The sequence below is a fragment of the Pezoporus flaviventris genome, unplaced genomic scaffold (genome assembly GCF_033815535.1).
Source record: "Pezoporus flaviventris isolate CSIRO_AGI_PZ_B2104156 unplaced genomic scaffold, CSIRO_AGI_Pfla_v1 ptg000036l, whole genome shotgun sequence".
NCBI lineage: Eukaryota > Metazoa > Chordata > Aves > Psittaciformes > Psittacidae > Pezoporus > Pezoporus flaviventris.
The window spans coordinates 11,373,250-11,387,316 of NW_026892584.1; the positions used below are offsets into that span (position 1 = coordinate 11,373,250).

Below are 14,067 nucleotides of genomic sequence, written 5' to 3' on the forward strand. Positions count from 1 at the left end.
TTGAAGGTCTCCCTGAAGACCCTAACTTGCCCTTTACACTGGCTTTGGTCTGTGCTTGCACAGATCAGTACTGATTACCCAGTAATCAGGTGGGACATGAACTGGTAAATGAGATTTTAACCCCATTGGCATTCCCAGCACATCAGTGTAGAACAGTCTTTGGTGCCTTTGCTCCCCAGATAAACCCTGCAGTGTACTTGTAGGAGCCACTGAGTGGAAATAATCACCATGGGATCCTACTTGGTGGGAATGGGAACAGTTCCCGTCCCACAGGCTGAATCCTAAAAGTCTAGTACATATAAATGCAGTGTACAGCATAGTTGTTACAGAAACCACAGGACCTGGGTGTACAAAAATAATGGGGTTTATGATTCAGCTGCTAGGCACAGGCAGACCACGTAACCACCACAAGCCTTTTGTCTGCCAGAGCTGGGTTAGTACAGCCTGCACAGAGGCCTTCAGTGCAGGGGCTAGTTGGCTCACAGGCCTGTGCAGGAGCAGACCAGCCCCATCAAGGGGGATCCCATCCTGCACCCAAGCCCACACCATACATCTCTTCTTACCCAGACCTTTTCCTTTTACAGCTGCACACACAGTGAACTTGCTTATTTGTGGATACAGAGTCACCATTCAAGCAAAAGTAGCAAGAAGTATGTGAACTAGAAGGCTATCCATAAAATCTGACTAATTTTGGCTTTTAAAACCAGACTTACTTTGCTTGAAAAGAGTTCCACAACTGCCTTCAGCAGTTCCCCCAGAGGAAAATACTTTTGGGGGGGTGGGGGGAATCTGTGGGTGAAAAGCTACTTTTCCATCATATTTAATTGGAACTATTCGACAGGGTTTTCCAGGAGCAGAGCTGTTGTCAGCATAAGCAGGTTTATTTGGGCTGCTCCACTTGGCAAGTAGGATGTCCCCTATCTCCCTCTCCCCCCTCTCTAGAATGGCTATAATATATCAGCTTAATTGCATATTTTCTCTCTAAGGCTGAAAGTCAAAGATGGCAGATCCTGAAAGCACAGTCATAAACACTGATGTGAAACAGGTAAGAGGGTGTTCATTACAAAACACATCCTGTATTTCTAAAGCAAGTTTTGAAATGCCACCGCAGGAGAAGACACACACCACAACCCAAAGATGTGGTGGCCTGAATTGCTTGTGCCTAGGTTTCAGCAGAAGTGGCTTATTCCAGGCCTGCTGGGCACCTGGTCCCAGTGAGGTCTATGTGATTTCCACATGGGAAGAGGTTGTAGGGCTCTAGTTGCATGGACATTTGCTCACACTTGAATGTTGGAAGACCCTCTACATACACAGAGATTTTATTAGACTCTTCAGAAGACACAAATAAAGGGTAAAACCAGCAGTATGCACAAAGACACCTAGCAGTGCCCAGCTCAGCACAAACATGATCATGGCTGTACTGTGCCCACAAACAGCAAAATTATGAAGCAATCCCCTCTGGTGTAAGTTGTCCTCAGACCATGTGGCACTTACCAGACAGGTTAGGGTTTCACAACTGCCTGCCCCTGGAAGAGGCCTGGTGGCACCTCTTCTTCAAAGTCAGTCTGGCATCAGGAACTGTGATGCCTCCCACATCCAATCCCACCACCCTGGTAAGGAGACCCCTCTCCCCAACCCCCTCATCCCTAACTATGCGAAAACAGGGCTGTTTCTCTCACAGCCCCACCTCCACAAGCTCCTTCTTGGCTGTCCCCTAACCAGTCTTTCCTCCACATCCTGCAGAAAGATCTCAGTGAGGCACTCATCATTGCAGTGACCACCAGGGCCATCTTCAGCCTGGAGGAGGAGCACAGGCTCTACCTAGAGAAGGGCAAGGAGGAGTACACAAGGCACCAGCAGGCCAACCAGGACAAGCCCCTGCCACCAGGCACAGCCTTTGCCTTCATCCAGGTGAGCCCCCCCCGCTGGCCAGGGACACATGCAGACACTCACAGGATGGGGTGAAAGCTCAGCTTTCCTGGCCTTGGGTCTCAGCTCCCATCGCAGGGCACAGATATGCCTGCTCTGGCCTCTTGGCCCTATTGCAGTGCATTGAGACCTATGCTCTTCACCAGCCCCACATGTCCACCTCTCCCCTAGTGGAATATCCTGCTCCCTACTCTCCTGGCAATGGCTTTTGCAGGATGGTTGCTCTGTCTGGTTCTCCATAACATGCCTGCCTTGCCCTAGCTGACAGATGTAGCAAAACTCACTAACTGAAAAAAAGAGTCCCAGCAAAGCCATTGCAGTCGTGCCCCCTCCAAGCAGCCTCATCATCTCCTTGCAGGCAGTGCAGCATGTGAACAAGAAGATCCTGGAGGGCAACCCAGCAGAGAAGGACCTCTTTGATATCCTGGTGCTCTCGAACAACAGCCCTGAGAGTGGTGTGTGCATCATCAACAGTGCCAAGCACTATGGTAAGGGGGATCCTGTCCTCGGTGGTGCCTACTTCCTCCCAGGGAGGATGCAAAGCAGATAAGGTACCATTGTGGAGCATCAGTGGCAAATGCAGAGCCAGGGAGTACAAGGGGAAGGGGTTATTTTGGGAACAAGCCCAACTCCTGCAGCTTGCCCAGGGTGCTGGAAAACACTCGGGGTACAGGCTCCTGGCTCCCTTCAACCGCATCCTTCACACCAGGGGATATGGCAGCATTTTGAATAGCCAAGGCATCCTTTGGCAGCTACTGAAGAATCAAGAGTTCTTAAAAACCCTAAATCCCAGCATGCTGTCAGGAAGGCTCATTTAAGAGGGGTAGGGGATGAAGGGAATATTTAACTGCACTCTGTAGTTTCATAGAAGCAACAGGGCAAGAAGATGCAGAATGGGCAGGCTCCTCACACAGCACTGAAATGTTAGTTGCCCCAAGCTCTGCAGTAAAGCACACAGAGTCTTGGGGAAGGGGCATCTGTGAGGAGAATGTTGCTCCATAACAGACTTTGCTTATATCCCCTGACCCAAAGGCCTGGAAATCTCCAAGTTCTGCTTTGTCAGCAATGAAGACTCTACGCAATACCTGAAGTCCCATGGGGTCAAGCTCTTTCTCTCAGCTGACAGGACAGATGTCTGCAATGCCCTCCAGAGAGGTGTGTTCTCCCCTTCAAACCCACCACATTTATCCCAAGCAGCTCAGTACCAAGAGGTAATGCCAGATCCCATGCTCTCACGGGGGCAAGGGATTGAATGGCACATTGATTACCTGTCTGGTCCTGAATAGTTCGGTCTCCCCCTCTGTCCCTACCAGTAGCCTGCAAACACACCAGGCTTTCTTAAGATGCCTTCACAAGTCACCAGGAGCTTTATGCACAATTCTGGCCACAGTCTAGTCATTCCCTGCCTGGCATTTAAGCCCTTCTACCCAAAGATGCTGCCCATGGCTGCTCTCTGCATCAGTGAGAGTGCATTGGCAACCCCCAGGGCTTGTGAGTATGCTATAGAATTTTGCTTTCTTGGCACATGCAGAGTTATCATGTGCTCAGTGATAGATGTAAACACATGCTTGACCTGGATCAGAGGGAGTGCACTCTAGTGCACAGCAGCTCTAGTGGGGTTGATCACCTCCTTAGCACTTTGCTTGGGTATAAGCACATCAGCTGGCTAAGTTCCTTCAAGGTCAGGAGAAAGCCATCTACAGCCTGGGCTTCCCTACTCTGAGCAGCACATTCCTGAAGCTTCACTGAACAGGATCATTGCTCTGACAAGTGTCTCTCATCGAGGGATCTGGGTCCACAAAGAGGGCAGACAGGGAACAGATGTAGGAGGAGACCTGTAATTAAGCCAATTACCCCAATCAAGTGGAGGTGCCAGTCCCTATTACTCGCAGCACAGAGTGCTAAATCTGGGCATTAAAGTCAGGTTTGGCAGGGTGAACAAGCACCAGGAGGACGACTCCTCATGCCTACACAGCCACCCATCACCCTTTAGCAGATCTCGGTATCTCATCAGTCTGATCAACAGTGCTTTCTCACCCATGCCTATTAGGGAATAACACAGCCCTAGAAAGGCTGGACTGACCTCCACAGAAAGCCTTGGAGATCTCAGTATCGCAATGTGGGATGGGGTCATGGCAGAGGTGCAGGGATAATCTGTCCATGCATGAGAGCTACCCCCCAGGAGGGGTGTCCCTCCTGAGCCCACCTTGCCCTGTCCCGCAGGTGTCTCAGCAGCGCTCGTCTTCCAGCAGGAGGTGCAGGCCCCCAGCATCCCGCTCCGTGTGGTGTTTGACGGGGATGCTGTGCTCTTCTCCAACGAGACAGACCAGATCTTCCAAGAGCAGGGGCTGGAGGAGGCAGTGCAGTATGAGCAAGCAATGGAGGATGTGCCCATGGGAGAGGTGAGCAAGCCACCTCACTTTCATGGACGCCCACAGGCTCTGTGCCCACCATGAGCATCTCCCCTGCTAGGGCTTTGTTATGAGTAGCCAGATAAACCTTCCAGGTTCCCTTTGCATCTACCACTTGGTCCCTAGTGTGGGCCTGATCTGGAGTCCCACTGGAGACGGATCTGGCCTCATGTCTCCTATAAGTGAGCACCAGCTCCCCAGTATCCAGGGTTGTAGTGACCCTGAACATCACCTTTTGTAGGGTGGGACCTCTTGCTATGCAAGTCCCTGCAGGACTCAGACCCAGAGGCACTGCTCCCTGGGATGTACCTTCCTGATTGATTTGGGATTAGGAAGATCACAACACCCACCTTCCTCCCAAGCACCCCAGTGCACAGGACCAGTCCCAGCATTGCCTAAACCTGCACCCTGCAGTCATCCTGTGCTCTGCAGAGCCCCAAGAAGAGGGACAAATGGCTTGTAAAGGCAGAGTAGATATCTCCTTATTTCTCAGCCACTCTTAAATGCCTTGCTGTGCTGCCAGGGTCCCCTGAAGGCTTTTGCCATGCACCTTGGGAAGATGCGCAAGAAATTCAGCCAGGAAAAATCCCCCATCCGCACCTACCTGGTGACTGCCCGCAGTGGCCGGGACATGGGCATCCGAGCCATCAAGACACTGCAGGAATGGGGTCTGGAAATTGACGAGGCTTTCTTTATGGATGGGGCTCCCAAGGGCCCTATCCTTGCCCAGATCCAGCCCCACATTTTCTTTGACGATGGGCTTCATAACATTCAGGGAGCTCAGAACGTGGGTGTACCCTCTGCCTGGGTCCCCTCCTGCTGCTGATGGGCTGCAGGCCAGCTGCCCTCCTTCCTAGCAGCACAGGGAACTGGGCCAATTGAAGACACACCTTCTGGGATGGAGAGGGGAGAATTTCCTAACCTGCACCAAGCAAACCTCAGGGAAAGGGGCAAGACCATTGCATGAGAGCATGGACAACCAGGCGAGACTTGGTGCTCATTTCTGCTCTTCATATGAGGTCCTTGAAGTCTTAGGATAAAGCCAAAAGATGCAACTACTCCACAAAGGAAGGACACTTTTACCATGAGACTGAGAACTACCACCTACCTGCCCTGTAGGATCTGGGGACCTTTCTGCAAAGAAATAAATGAACCTATTGCCACACACATGAGCTAAAAGAAGCATAAAACCAAGCCATAAAAACATTAGCTTTGGCTGTGTTCAGGCAGTCTTAAAAATTTATTTCCAGGACCTCTGCCCAAAGGAAGCCTTCGAGACCCTACCTTCCCAGACGTGCTCAACTTGTTTTACTGAAGAAGCTGATAAACTAGTAAGTTCAGGCAGCTCCAGCCAAACTCAGCAGAGGGGAAAAGACTCCAAAGCTCTAAAGGACCTATAAACTTTTTAGAAACGGGTGACCAGGTTGAAGAAAGCCCAGCTATTCCCCCTTATAAAAAAGATTACAGCATAAGTCACCTTTCCTTCGGCATGCAGGCTCCTCACAGAGTGCCCTTAGGAGACCCACACCTGCAGGACACGCAGCTTACAGAACTGCAGGAGAATGGGACGAGGCTGCAACCCAGCTCTGAGGTACATCCAAGAGACACAGCTGCCATATAGCTCTGATGCTCCACCAGGAGAGGGCACTGGAGTTGAGCTGCCTACAGCACAAGCCATGCAGGGCCAGGGCTGCAGGGGCCAAAGCAGAACTAGGTCCTGAGCCTGAGCTTAAATGGATCTCCAGGGCCATGGTTGGGGGGCTCAGATGTGATTTCTCAGGGTAGATGGGGGCCCTGGGTGTGCTCAGGACCCTGCCTGGCACCAAAGCGCTGCCCTCGTGCAGGGATGCCTCTCCTCTGGCAAGGCAGACCATGCTCCTAATTGTCCTGGGGAGCTAGCAGCCCCTCAGGATTCGTTGGCAGGTTTCTTTCTCCAGTGCTAGATGTGAGCGGTTGCCACTAGAGGCCACTGTGCTGCGTGGATGCATGGCACCCCAAATCCCTGTGAACTCCCCAGAACAGCCTGGTAAAAACACATAAACTCAGGGCAGTGTGCCTCCTGGGTGGCAACAGAATTATGGGCAGGGCAGATAAATGACAATAGCTTAGTTTTTTAAATCTTAGCTTAATCACAAAGAGGGGGGCAGTATGGCTTCACAAGTGTCACTCTCACCAATGCTTTCCCTCCCCCCAAAAAAAACAAATAGGCACCTCCGTGCAAGCACTTGTCTGTCACACCCCATGTTCAGCAGTGTGGGAGGAGGGCTGGGATAACTCACTGCTCCTCTGCAGACATTCAGTTCTTTTATCTGGTCTTATACGCGTGCGTCAAAATGGGTTAAGTACATGAGAAATCTTCAGTGGGCTTTGGATTAAACCCCTGAATATCTTCTTGCATCCATGTCCCCAAGCCCACTCCTGTTTCCCCAGGCTTGGGGGCTCTGCACATCTCGTCCTAGCAAGGGGAGCTGCTGGCCCCACTCTGCCACCATAAGCACCATGCGGGTCCCAACTCAGGAAATGCCGCAGCATGGCAGGGATGCCTGTATGAAGGGCTTTGGTAGGAAGCCACCTCCAAAGACAATGCTCAGCAGGGTCTTGGCACTGCCAGTCTGGCCCCTGGCCCTTTTGCTTAATCCAGATGCTGAAATTAAATGTTTTGAGGTAGCAACATCAACAACATCAGCTACTCGTCATTGGCTAATAACACTAAGCACCCATTAGCCACAATTGCTGAGGAAACATTAATTATGGGATGCTCAACACATCTGGTAAGCAGGTACAGCTGTTCATCCCACTTTTATGCAGGCCAGATACCACCCAGCTTGGTGTGGGGATCCAAGCACCCACCTCCAGCCCCGCTCACTGTGCACAGCTGGCTGCTTCGGTGGCAGCTGGTGGTGGGGACAAGGATGTGGTGACGGTTGTGTTGGTGGTTCTAGACACTCTGCCACTCCAACCCATCACCTTGGCCATTGCCTGGACAGTGCCAGCAGGAACTTGGTCAGATGCCTTGAGTGAGAGGAAATTATCTAAGTCAGGGGTAGTGGGGACAGGCCCACGTGAGCCATTGCAGGGTGCAAGCTGCTGAGGCAGGGGGTAGGTGCCACGTGCCTTCCTCCAGCACTGTCAGCACAGCAGGAGATGACAAAGCAAAATGTGCCCAAAATGGGAAAAAGGAAGGAAACTCAGGGTTCACGGGATTGCATCATATCGGGCCAAGTGCAGCTTCTTCCAGCCATGGCTCGAACATGTAGCATGAAAACTGACTTACTGCTTTGCTCCAAAGATGTGTCATCAAAAAACTGCTCTCTTCTGCCCTGCTCCAAAGGCGGAGCATCAAAAACACCTTTCAGCAAGTACTGCTGCAGTTTCACCTCCTGTTGTAAGGGTAAACTTGTTTCTGTCTTAGGGGCATCTGCAATAAGCTCTTTAATGCTTGGGGTGCCCCTCAGCTCTGGGCTTTCTGAGGGATTTTAATCTTCCCTCCTTCAAGGGGTTGCTGGTACCCAGCAGTTTTCCACTGCTGCTACAGCTTGAAGGGGGTTTAGCTACTGGGGCTGGTTGTAGGATGCTTCTTTGATAACCTTTGATCTCAGGTTTTGGGGGCTAGGGCAAGGCAGGAACAGGTCATACCACCATGCCACTCACAAGGACAGGCTCCCTTTGAGCCCTGCCTTTTCACTCTGTGAAAATAAATTCAGAAATGCAAAGGGGGTTTCGAGGACCTGCACTTGATTTTGGCCATTGCTGTCCAGAAACCATGTGTCACACCAGCCAGAGCTGCCTGGTGTTGGGGTCCCCTCTGGCACTGACTGCTTGGGACACCCCCAGAACACCCTCCCAGTGCAGGGAGCTCCACTCGGCTGAAGGCAGCCGGCTGCCTCCTGCACCGAGCCCAGCCCTAACTGTGGTGCCAAACAAGTGGCCCTTGTTTTGGAGGGGAGCGCGTGACCCCAGGGATCAGAGCCTGTAGCCAGCTGGCCCTAAGGAGTTTGCAGGAGACCTTTGCCCAGGAGCGTGCCCTTAATCCCACCCACCCCACCCCCCCAGCACCTGTCAATTTAGAGCTGCAATGCTAAGAAATAAGGATATTTAGCACTATGAGAAAGGAATTTTTCCTTCAGTGGTGGCGCTGCAGGGAGGGATGACTGGAAGGTATTTAGCTGCTAAGACATCTGCATTGGCAGTGTCCAAGCAGTTTGGATTATTGATTTCTGGTTGTAGCAGAAGGTGCTGGAGGCTGCAGGACCCGGGTGCAGCTGCAGTGTCTGCCTGGAGTGCTCCCACATCTACCTCCATGCATAATCTATGAGCACCTTTGGCTGCCAGCACAGGGCAAAGCATCTTCACATTTTTGACCATAACCCTGACCCTAAGCCACCCTGGTTGCAGAGCTCCTTGGAAAACACTCAGGGGTTCACATCCAGAGAGACAGAGATGCCAACTCCCATGCTGCAGATAATTATTAACAGGGTGTTTTGCATGCAAAAGCTCAGATAGAGGGTGTGCAAACCCTCAGACTGTGTTTGCCAAGGTGCTTAAATGTGGGTTCAAGATCTTAACTCCAGGCAGGCAAGTTGGAAAGTGCTGGCTGCGGCAGCAAGTGAAGCTGGAGTTTAGGAGTAAGGCGACAGTAAATAGGTAGGAATTTAGAGCCTTATATATTCACACAGCAGCAGCTGATCCAGGGGTTGGGACTGATTCACCAAATCACCAGTGGAAGTTGGGTGGTTGCTCCCACTCCAAGGAACATTGCAATTTTAAGCCAATCCTTGGGTCACCATGGGGTGCTGAGCGTCCTCTTTCTAAGCCCACACTGCTGTCAGGACCAGAAGGCTCAATTTCTTCCGTTGTTTTGTTACATTGTAGTCGTGATTGCATAAATGATGGTCTCCTCGGGGCAGCTTCAGCTGAAAGTGAAAAGGAAATAATTAAATGGCATCTAGTGCTGGTGAAGAAAATGAGGTGGATGATGTGCTTGGATGTGGCTGAGGCACATCTCTGCTTTGTACATGGAAACCCCACCGGTGAGCCGATACCTTTCTGCCCCAATCCAGCTGGCATGGCCCTGGGGGCCACAGCAGGGATTGCTCAAGTCAGGCGACAAGGTGAGTCGGGTCCCGGTGTTCCCTATCACATCCTGGCGTGGGAGGCAATGATTTGATGCCATTGTTGCCACTTACCACCCCATCCCGTCAGCTGCCAGTCACACTGCCTGCTGCCGGTGCCTGCCAGGGTTGTTGTTGTCCATCCCCAGCAATTTCAGACTACTGCAAAATAACTTGGGTGAGGCAGACATCATGAGATCCCTGCCCCGAGGGGCAAACAGGGCCAGCAGACAGGGTGAGACAGATACCCTCCTCCCCAGGGTGGGTGCAAGCATGTCCACATCCAGCTGCAGGAGAAGACAGGCAAGGGGATGTGGAAGGATGTCCAATGCTGAGCAGGGCCAGGCGCGGATAGGTGGCACAGGGGTGGCAGGAATTTGGGCAGGGCCACAGAATGCGTGGGACATGGGGATGGGTGATGACGAGTTTGGCAGCAGCCCAGTAAGGCAAGATGGTGTATAAGTAAAATCTAGTGAAGACACCAGGGCAGCTTGCAGGCTTGAAGACCATAAGCATTTCGCTGCATAAAGGCTTTTTTTTATGTAATAGCTAGGGCAAAGTGGGGAAGAGCAAGATCTGATAGAGAAGGTCCATTGGGGTGAAAGCACCCCATGCTCAAAAGCTGCTGCAAACAGCTTTGATGGAGATGGAGCCATATTCAGGGCTCCTGACCATCATGCCACCCAGCCATGCCACCCAACCGCTGAAAAGTCACCATCACCCACCACTGGGATCAGGGTTTGCAGCATGAGAGGTACCAAGGGAAGAATTACCACCCAGTCTAAGCCTTTTGCAACTCCGCTTAGTGTCTCCCCAAGATCGCTTCAGCCCATGCTAGCATGCGAAAAATGTTTAAGCAGGCAGCTGGCCAGCCCTGCCTCCAAACCAGCTCAGACAGTCCCAGTTCAATCCAGCTGGCACTGATGGATGGGGAATTTCCACTGCCCATGATGCCCAGGACATCTCCCACAGTGCCCACAGCACTGTGACATGGTGGCCAGGGCCTGGATGAGTCCCTTTGCATGCTCAGTGTAACTCCTCTCCTGCTCCCAGGTGTCCCATCAGCTGGAACTGCTTCTAAAGCACCCTCAGGTTGGGTTTTGCAGGTATCACCCACTAAAAGGGTGTAATTTGGGACGTGCCAGTGCCACTGGAAAATGTTCTCACCTTGTGAATTTAGGAAACGACACTGGGAGTGGGTGAGGTCCTGGCACTGTGCTGGGAAAAATTTACCTCTGCTTTGCTCGAGGGCTCCAGTCTGGTGAATCAGGCTCTAATTCTGCCAGTTAGCTGCATCCAGCAGCTTTATGCTGCATGGGGATGAGACCTTGAGTTGGAGTCATGGTGTTTGCAACCAGACCTGCCCAGGCTTGTACACCTGTAGGCTCTGCTTGGCTCAGACCAAGCAGAATAGTCTTTTTCTGTCCTTTAGTAATGAGATGCAAAATCCCAAACCTTTCTGTATTTGAAAAACTCACACAGCTTTGTGTTTGACACCTCTTGGACATAAAATACCAGACATTTCTGAACTGAAGCTTTCTTTGCCCTTTTGTCATTGCAGTTCGGGGCATTGGCTACCACTGTGATAAATAATAAATTTAAAAAAAATCATGGAAAGCGTGAAGGCAAACACATGGCCATATGTAAGGAGAAAGAGGCTTGCCAGAGTGCTGCCAGACTGCAGACAGGGGAGCAGCGAGAGCTTTGAAACCAAGCAGCATCAGGTCCCTGCCCCAGTGGCAAAGGGCAGGTGGGACTCCAGTCTTCCAGGGTTGGGGCTGGGTTGCTCCTCCCTATGGGAGCCACTGGGGCTGAGTCATTCGACCTCCCCTTGGGAATCCTCTCCAGCAGGGACAGAGGTTGCAAAAGTGTGGCCCGCTCCCAGGGGTGCGTCACCCCACGCCTACTGCCATGGCTGCCCGGAACAGCACTCCAGCTCACCTCGCGGAGCCAGGGGGATGAGGGGAGCCGGGCAGCCAAACCAGCAAGTAAAGGGGTTCATCCACAAATCAGAAAATAGGAGCAAGGAGGGACAGGCCCCTTGGCCACCTCTCACAGATCTCTGCCTGCTCCAGGCACCCCAGCACGGCACTCTGGGTCCTGCTCCGCAAACAAGGGAAAATGTGTAAAACGTCCAAGCCCAGGCTCATGCCAGTCTATCTTTTGACGATAAACAGTGCAACTCTCACAGTCCCAGCCTATAAATACCCAGATGTGCACTTAGCTCCTGGTCAAACACCCCTGCTGTGCCTCTCAAGACCTTGACATCAGGGCAAACATCCCACAGAGGTGCTGAGGGAGCCTGAATCCTAGCTCCTTGCTGGAGCCACTGCTCCATGGTCCTGCACACAGGCACACCGGTGTCAGCTCCGAAACCACTGGTGCCAAGGGCTGGTACCAAATTAAACACTATGGGGATAAGCCTCCTGGTCCCTTCCCATCTTGCGAGCACCCAGAAGAGGATCAGTATTGTAACATTCCCTGATGCAATCCTGTCCTCCTTTTCACTGGTGTCTGGGCTCACCAGTGCAATGGACATGTAAGTCAGAGCAGCATGTCTAAAAGCAGCAAACCTCTTGCACTGATGAGAGCAGCTCTGGATGCAGGCACAAGATCTGTTACCATGAAGCCCAAGCAAAGGCTTGCCCTTAATCCCTTGGAGCTTAAAAGCCAGGCACAGACTGGATCCAGTCTGCTTGACCCTGCCAAAAAGCTTTTCTCTGCACTACATGGTGGTATGGGGCTAGCATGGTGTGCTGTTTTCACCAGCCCATCCCTGCATGCTGGAGCCTGCTCCGTAGCCACGGAATGCTGGGGGAGACTGGCTGGACTGGAAACACTCCTGGAGGAGCTGCCACAGGTGCCTCAGCCCGGAGGCCAGGTGTTTGTTGCCCAGCCAGCTGCTGTTTCCTGACCACATCAATGAGAAGGGAGGAGGGCTGGTACCTCATGGGCTCCAGAAGAGCCTGAAAAGGTGCAGAGGAGCCCCAAGCCTGGCGTCAGGGCTATCCTTTTTATCTGCAAAGCACATTTGCAAGGGGGTTCCGAGCCCTTGCGAAGGATGGGTTTGCTTGGGTGGGACCACAGTTGGGTTAGTTTATGCCTGACCCACTCCTGCCTGCCAACACTCAGCACTGGGGCTGCCTGTACCCAGGGGAACAAGAGGAGGATACACCTGAGCTGAAGCCTGTGGCAGCAGTGAAGCCTTTGGGGTCAGGCTACAGATGCTGGGGAGCAGTCACTCCTTGGCCTCTAGCCCAAGAAGAACCACACAGGGTTTTGCTGAGTCACGCAGCGCCGCGGGGCCAGGGTTTTGCTGACTCAGGGTCAGTGGCATTCGAGCTGACCACGTGCCCGCAGGGGCAGGAGGGAAGCGGGGGCTGGCCGAAGTAACAGGACCCGTCAGGCTCACTCAATGCCTCCAGCCTTCGCTTCTGAAAACCTCATTCCGTTATGTGCCATGTCCCATGGGGAAGCTGCGTGTTTCCTGATATCCCTGGCTTGACCAAGGCATTTGGTGAGCTAGTGAGAGGAGATGCAGCCTAGGTCAGAAGTACACCCTACAACCACTCAGCACAGACTGCAGTCAGGGGGTGGCTGGCACAGACCTGGGGCAGCGGGATGCTGCGTGAGGCCACAGGAGGATGGAAGAGGCTCAGGGAAGGAGGGCACAAGCTAGGTGCCAGTGACATGACCCATCAATTTCCCAGAACTTTTATGAAGGAGGCAGGCAAGGGACAGGGATCCTACCACGAAGCCATGGGTACTCCACTTCAGCAGTGCCCATCTCATGCCAGGGGCTGCTGCTCTCTCATCCTGAAGCACCAGCAGCAGCAAACCAACACCCCTGCCTCTCAGGACTTGGAAGCCAAAGTGCCCGTGAATCTGATTTTATTTCATTTTTCTTTTTCTCTAGCTGGTCTTGTGGCTCTGCAAGAGCTTGGTCAGGAAGAACTGGGCAAAGATTAGCTCTGTCCACTGCCTCCCAAGCCAGCAGGGTGGCACCTTTGAGCCCTGCCTTGACACCCCAGTGATGGCAAAGAGCCCACCCTGCTGCTCCCTGATGCTGGAATCTGGCCTGGCACCTGTCTGGCCCCTCCCAAACAAGGTTATGCCCATTTCCTTCAAAGTACCCCAGACTAAAGGGATGATTCCCACCAAACTGGGGGTCAGGGCGAAGCATGGACCTGGGGAGCTGACATAGCCCCTTGGCCAAGGGGTACAGACATCCTTGTGAGCCTGGCTGCATGTCACCACTGGTGACCGCAGGAAAGGTGCCTGAAGTCCATGGGCTTCTAGGGGGCTGAGCCACCACCATGTCAGGCTGGTGGGGGAATCCTGGCTGCGGGTGCCCCCCACCTCCAGGGCAGAGGAGAAAAGCCATAAAACACGTAAAGAACATAACAAAATAATCCTAACGAAATGTGCCGGCAAAAAAAGAAGTTAAAGACGCGACAGAGGGTAGCACACGGCACCTCGTGATGCGTTTGTAGCTGTTTATTCCCCTTTTCCCGGAGGCTGAGTCACGGGCCCAGTGCCGGGGGTCAGGCCTGGGGACCGGGAAAAGGGGGAAGGGCACACACGCCGTGAGGCGGGTCCCCGCACCCCGCGGGTGC

At 52.7% G+C, this 14,067-nt stretch overlaps 1 protein-coding gene and 1 long non-coding RNA gene across 2 annotated transcripts; one reads left to right on the forward strand and one right to left on the reverse strand.

Moving 5' to 3' along the window:
• The first annotated feature begins 1,481 nt into the window (after nucleotides 1–1,481).
• LOC133274704 (cytosolic 5'-nucleotidase 1A-like) lies at nucleotides 1,482–6,564 on the forward strand. Its single transcript, XM_061464241.1, has 6 exons — nucleotides 1,482–1,563; nucleotides 1,682–1,911; nucleotides 2,288–2,417; nucleotides 2,962–3,084; nucleotides 4,153–4,331; nucleotides 4,864–6,564. The coding sequence occupies exons 1-6, from the start codon at nucleotides 1,482–1,484 to the stop codon at nucleotides 5,164–5,166; spliced, it is 1,047 nt and encodes a 348-aa protein (XP_061320225.1). The 3' UTR covers nucleotides 5,167–6,564.
• Nucleotides 6,565–6,891: 327 nt separating this feature from the next.
• Nucleotides 6,892–14,067, reverse strand: LOC133274235 (uncharacterized). Its single transcript, XR_009745077.1, has 3 exons — nucleotides 13,927–14,067; nucleotides 9,527–9,613; nucleotides 6,892–9,253 (listed from the first exon to the last, which is right to left on the reverse strand). It is a non-coding gene; the product is annotated as an uncharacterized LOC133274235 (long non-coding RNA).

Bases quoted from the DNA above. Each gene is read 5' to 3' on its own strand.
- LOC133274704 (XM_061464241.1), top strand. From the start codon at position 1,482: ATGTGGCACTTACCAGACAGGTTAGGGTTTCACAACTGCCTGCCCCTG. The intron at 1,912-2,287 runs GTGAGCCCCCCC...ATCTCCTTGCAG, and splicing joins CAGCCTTTGCCTTCATCCAG to GCAGTGCAGCATGTGAACAA. The intron at 3,085-4,152 runs GTGTGTTCTCCC...CCTGTCCCGCAG, and splicing joins CTGCAATGCCCTCCAGAGAG to GTGTCTCAGCAGCGCTCGTC.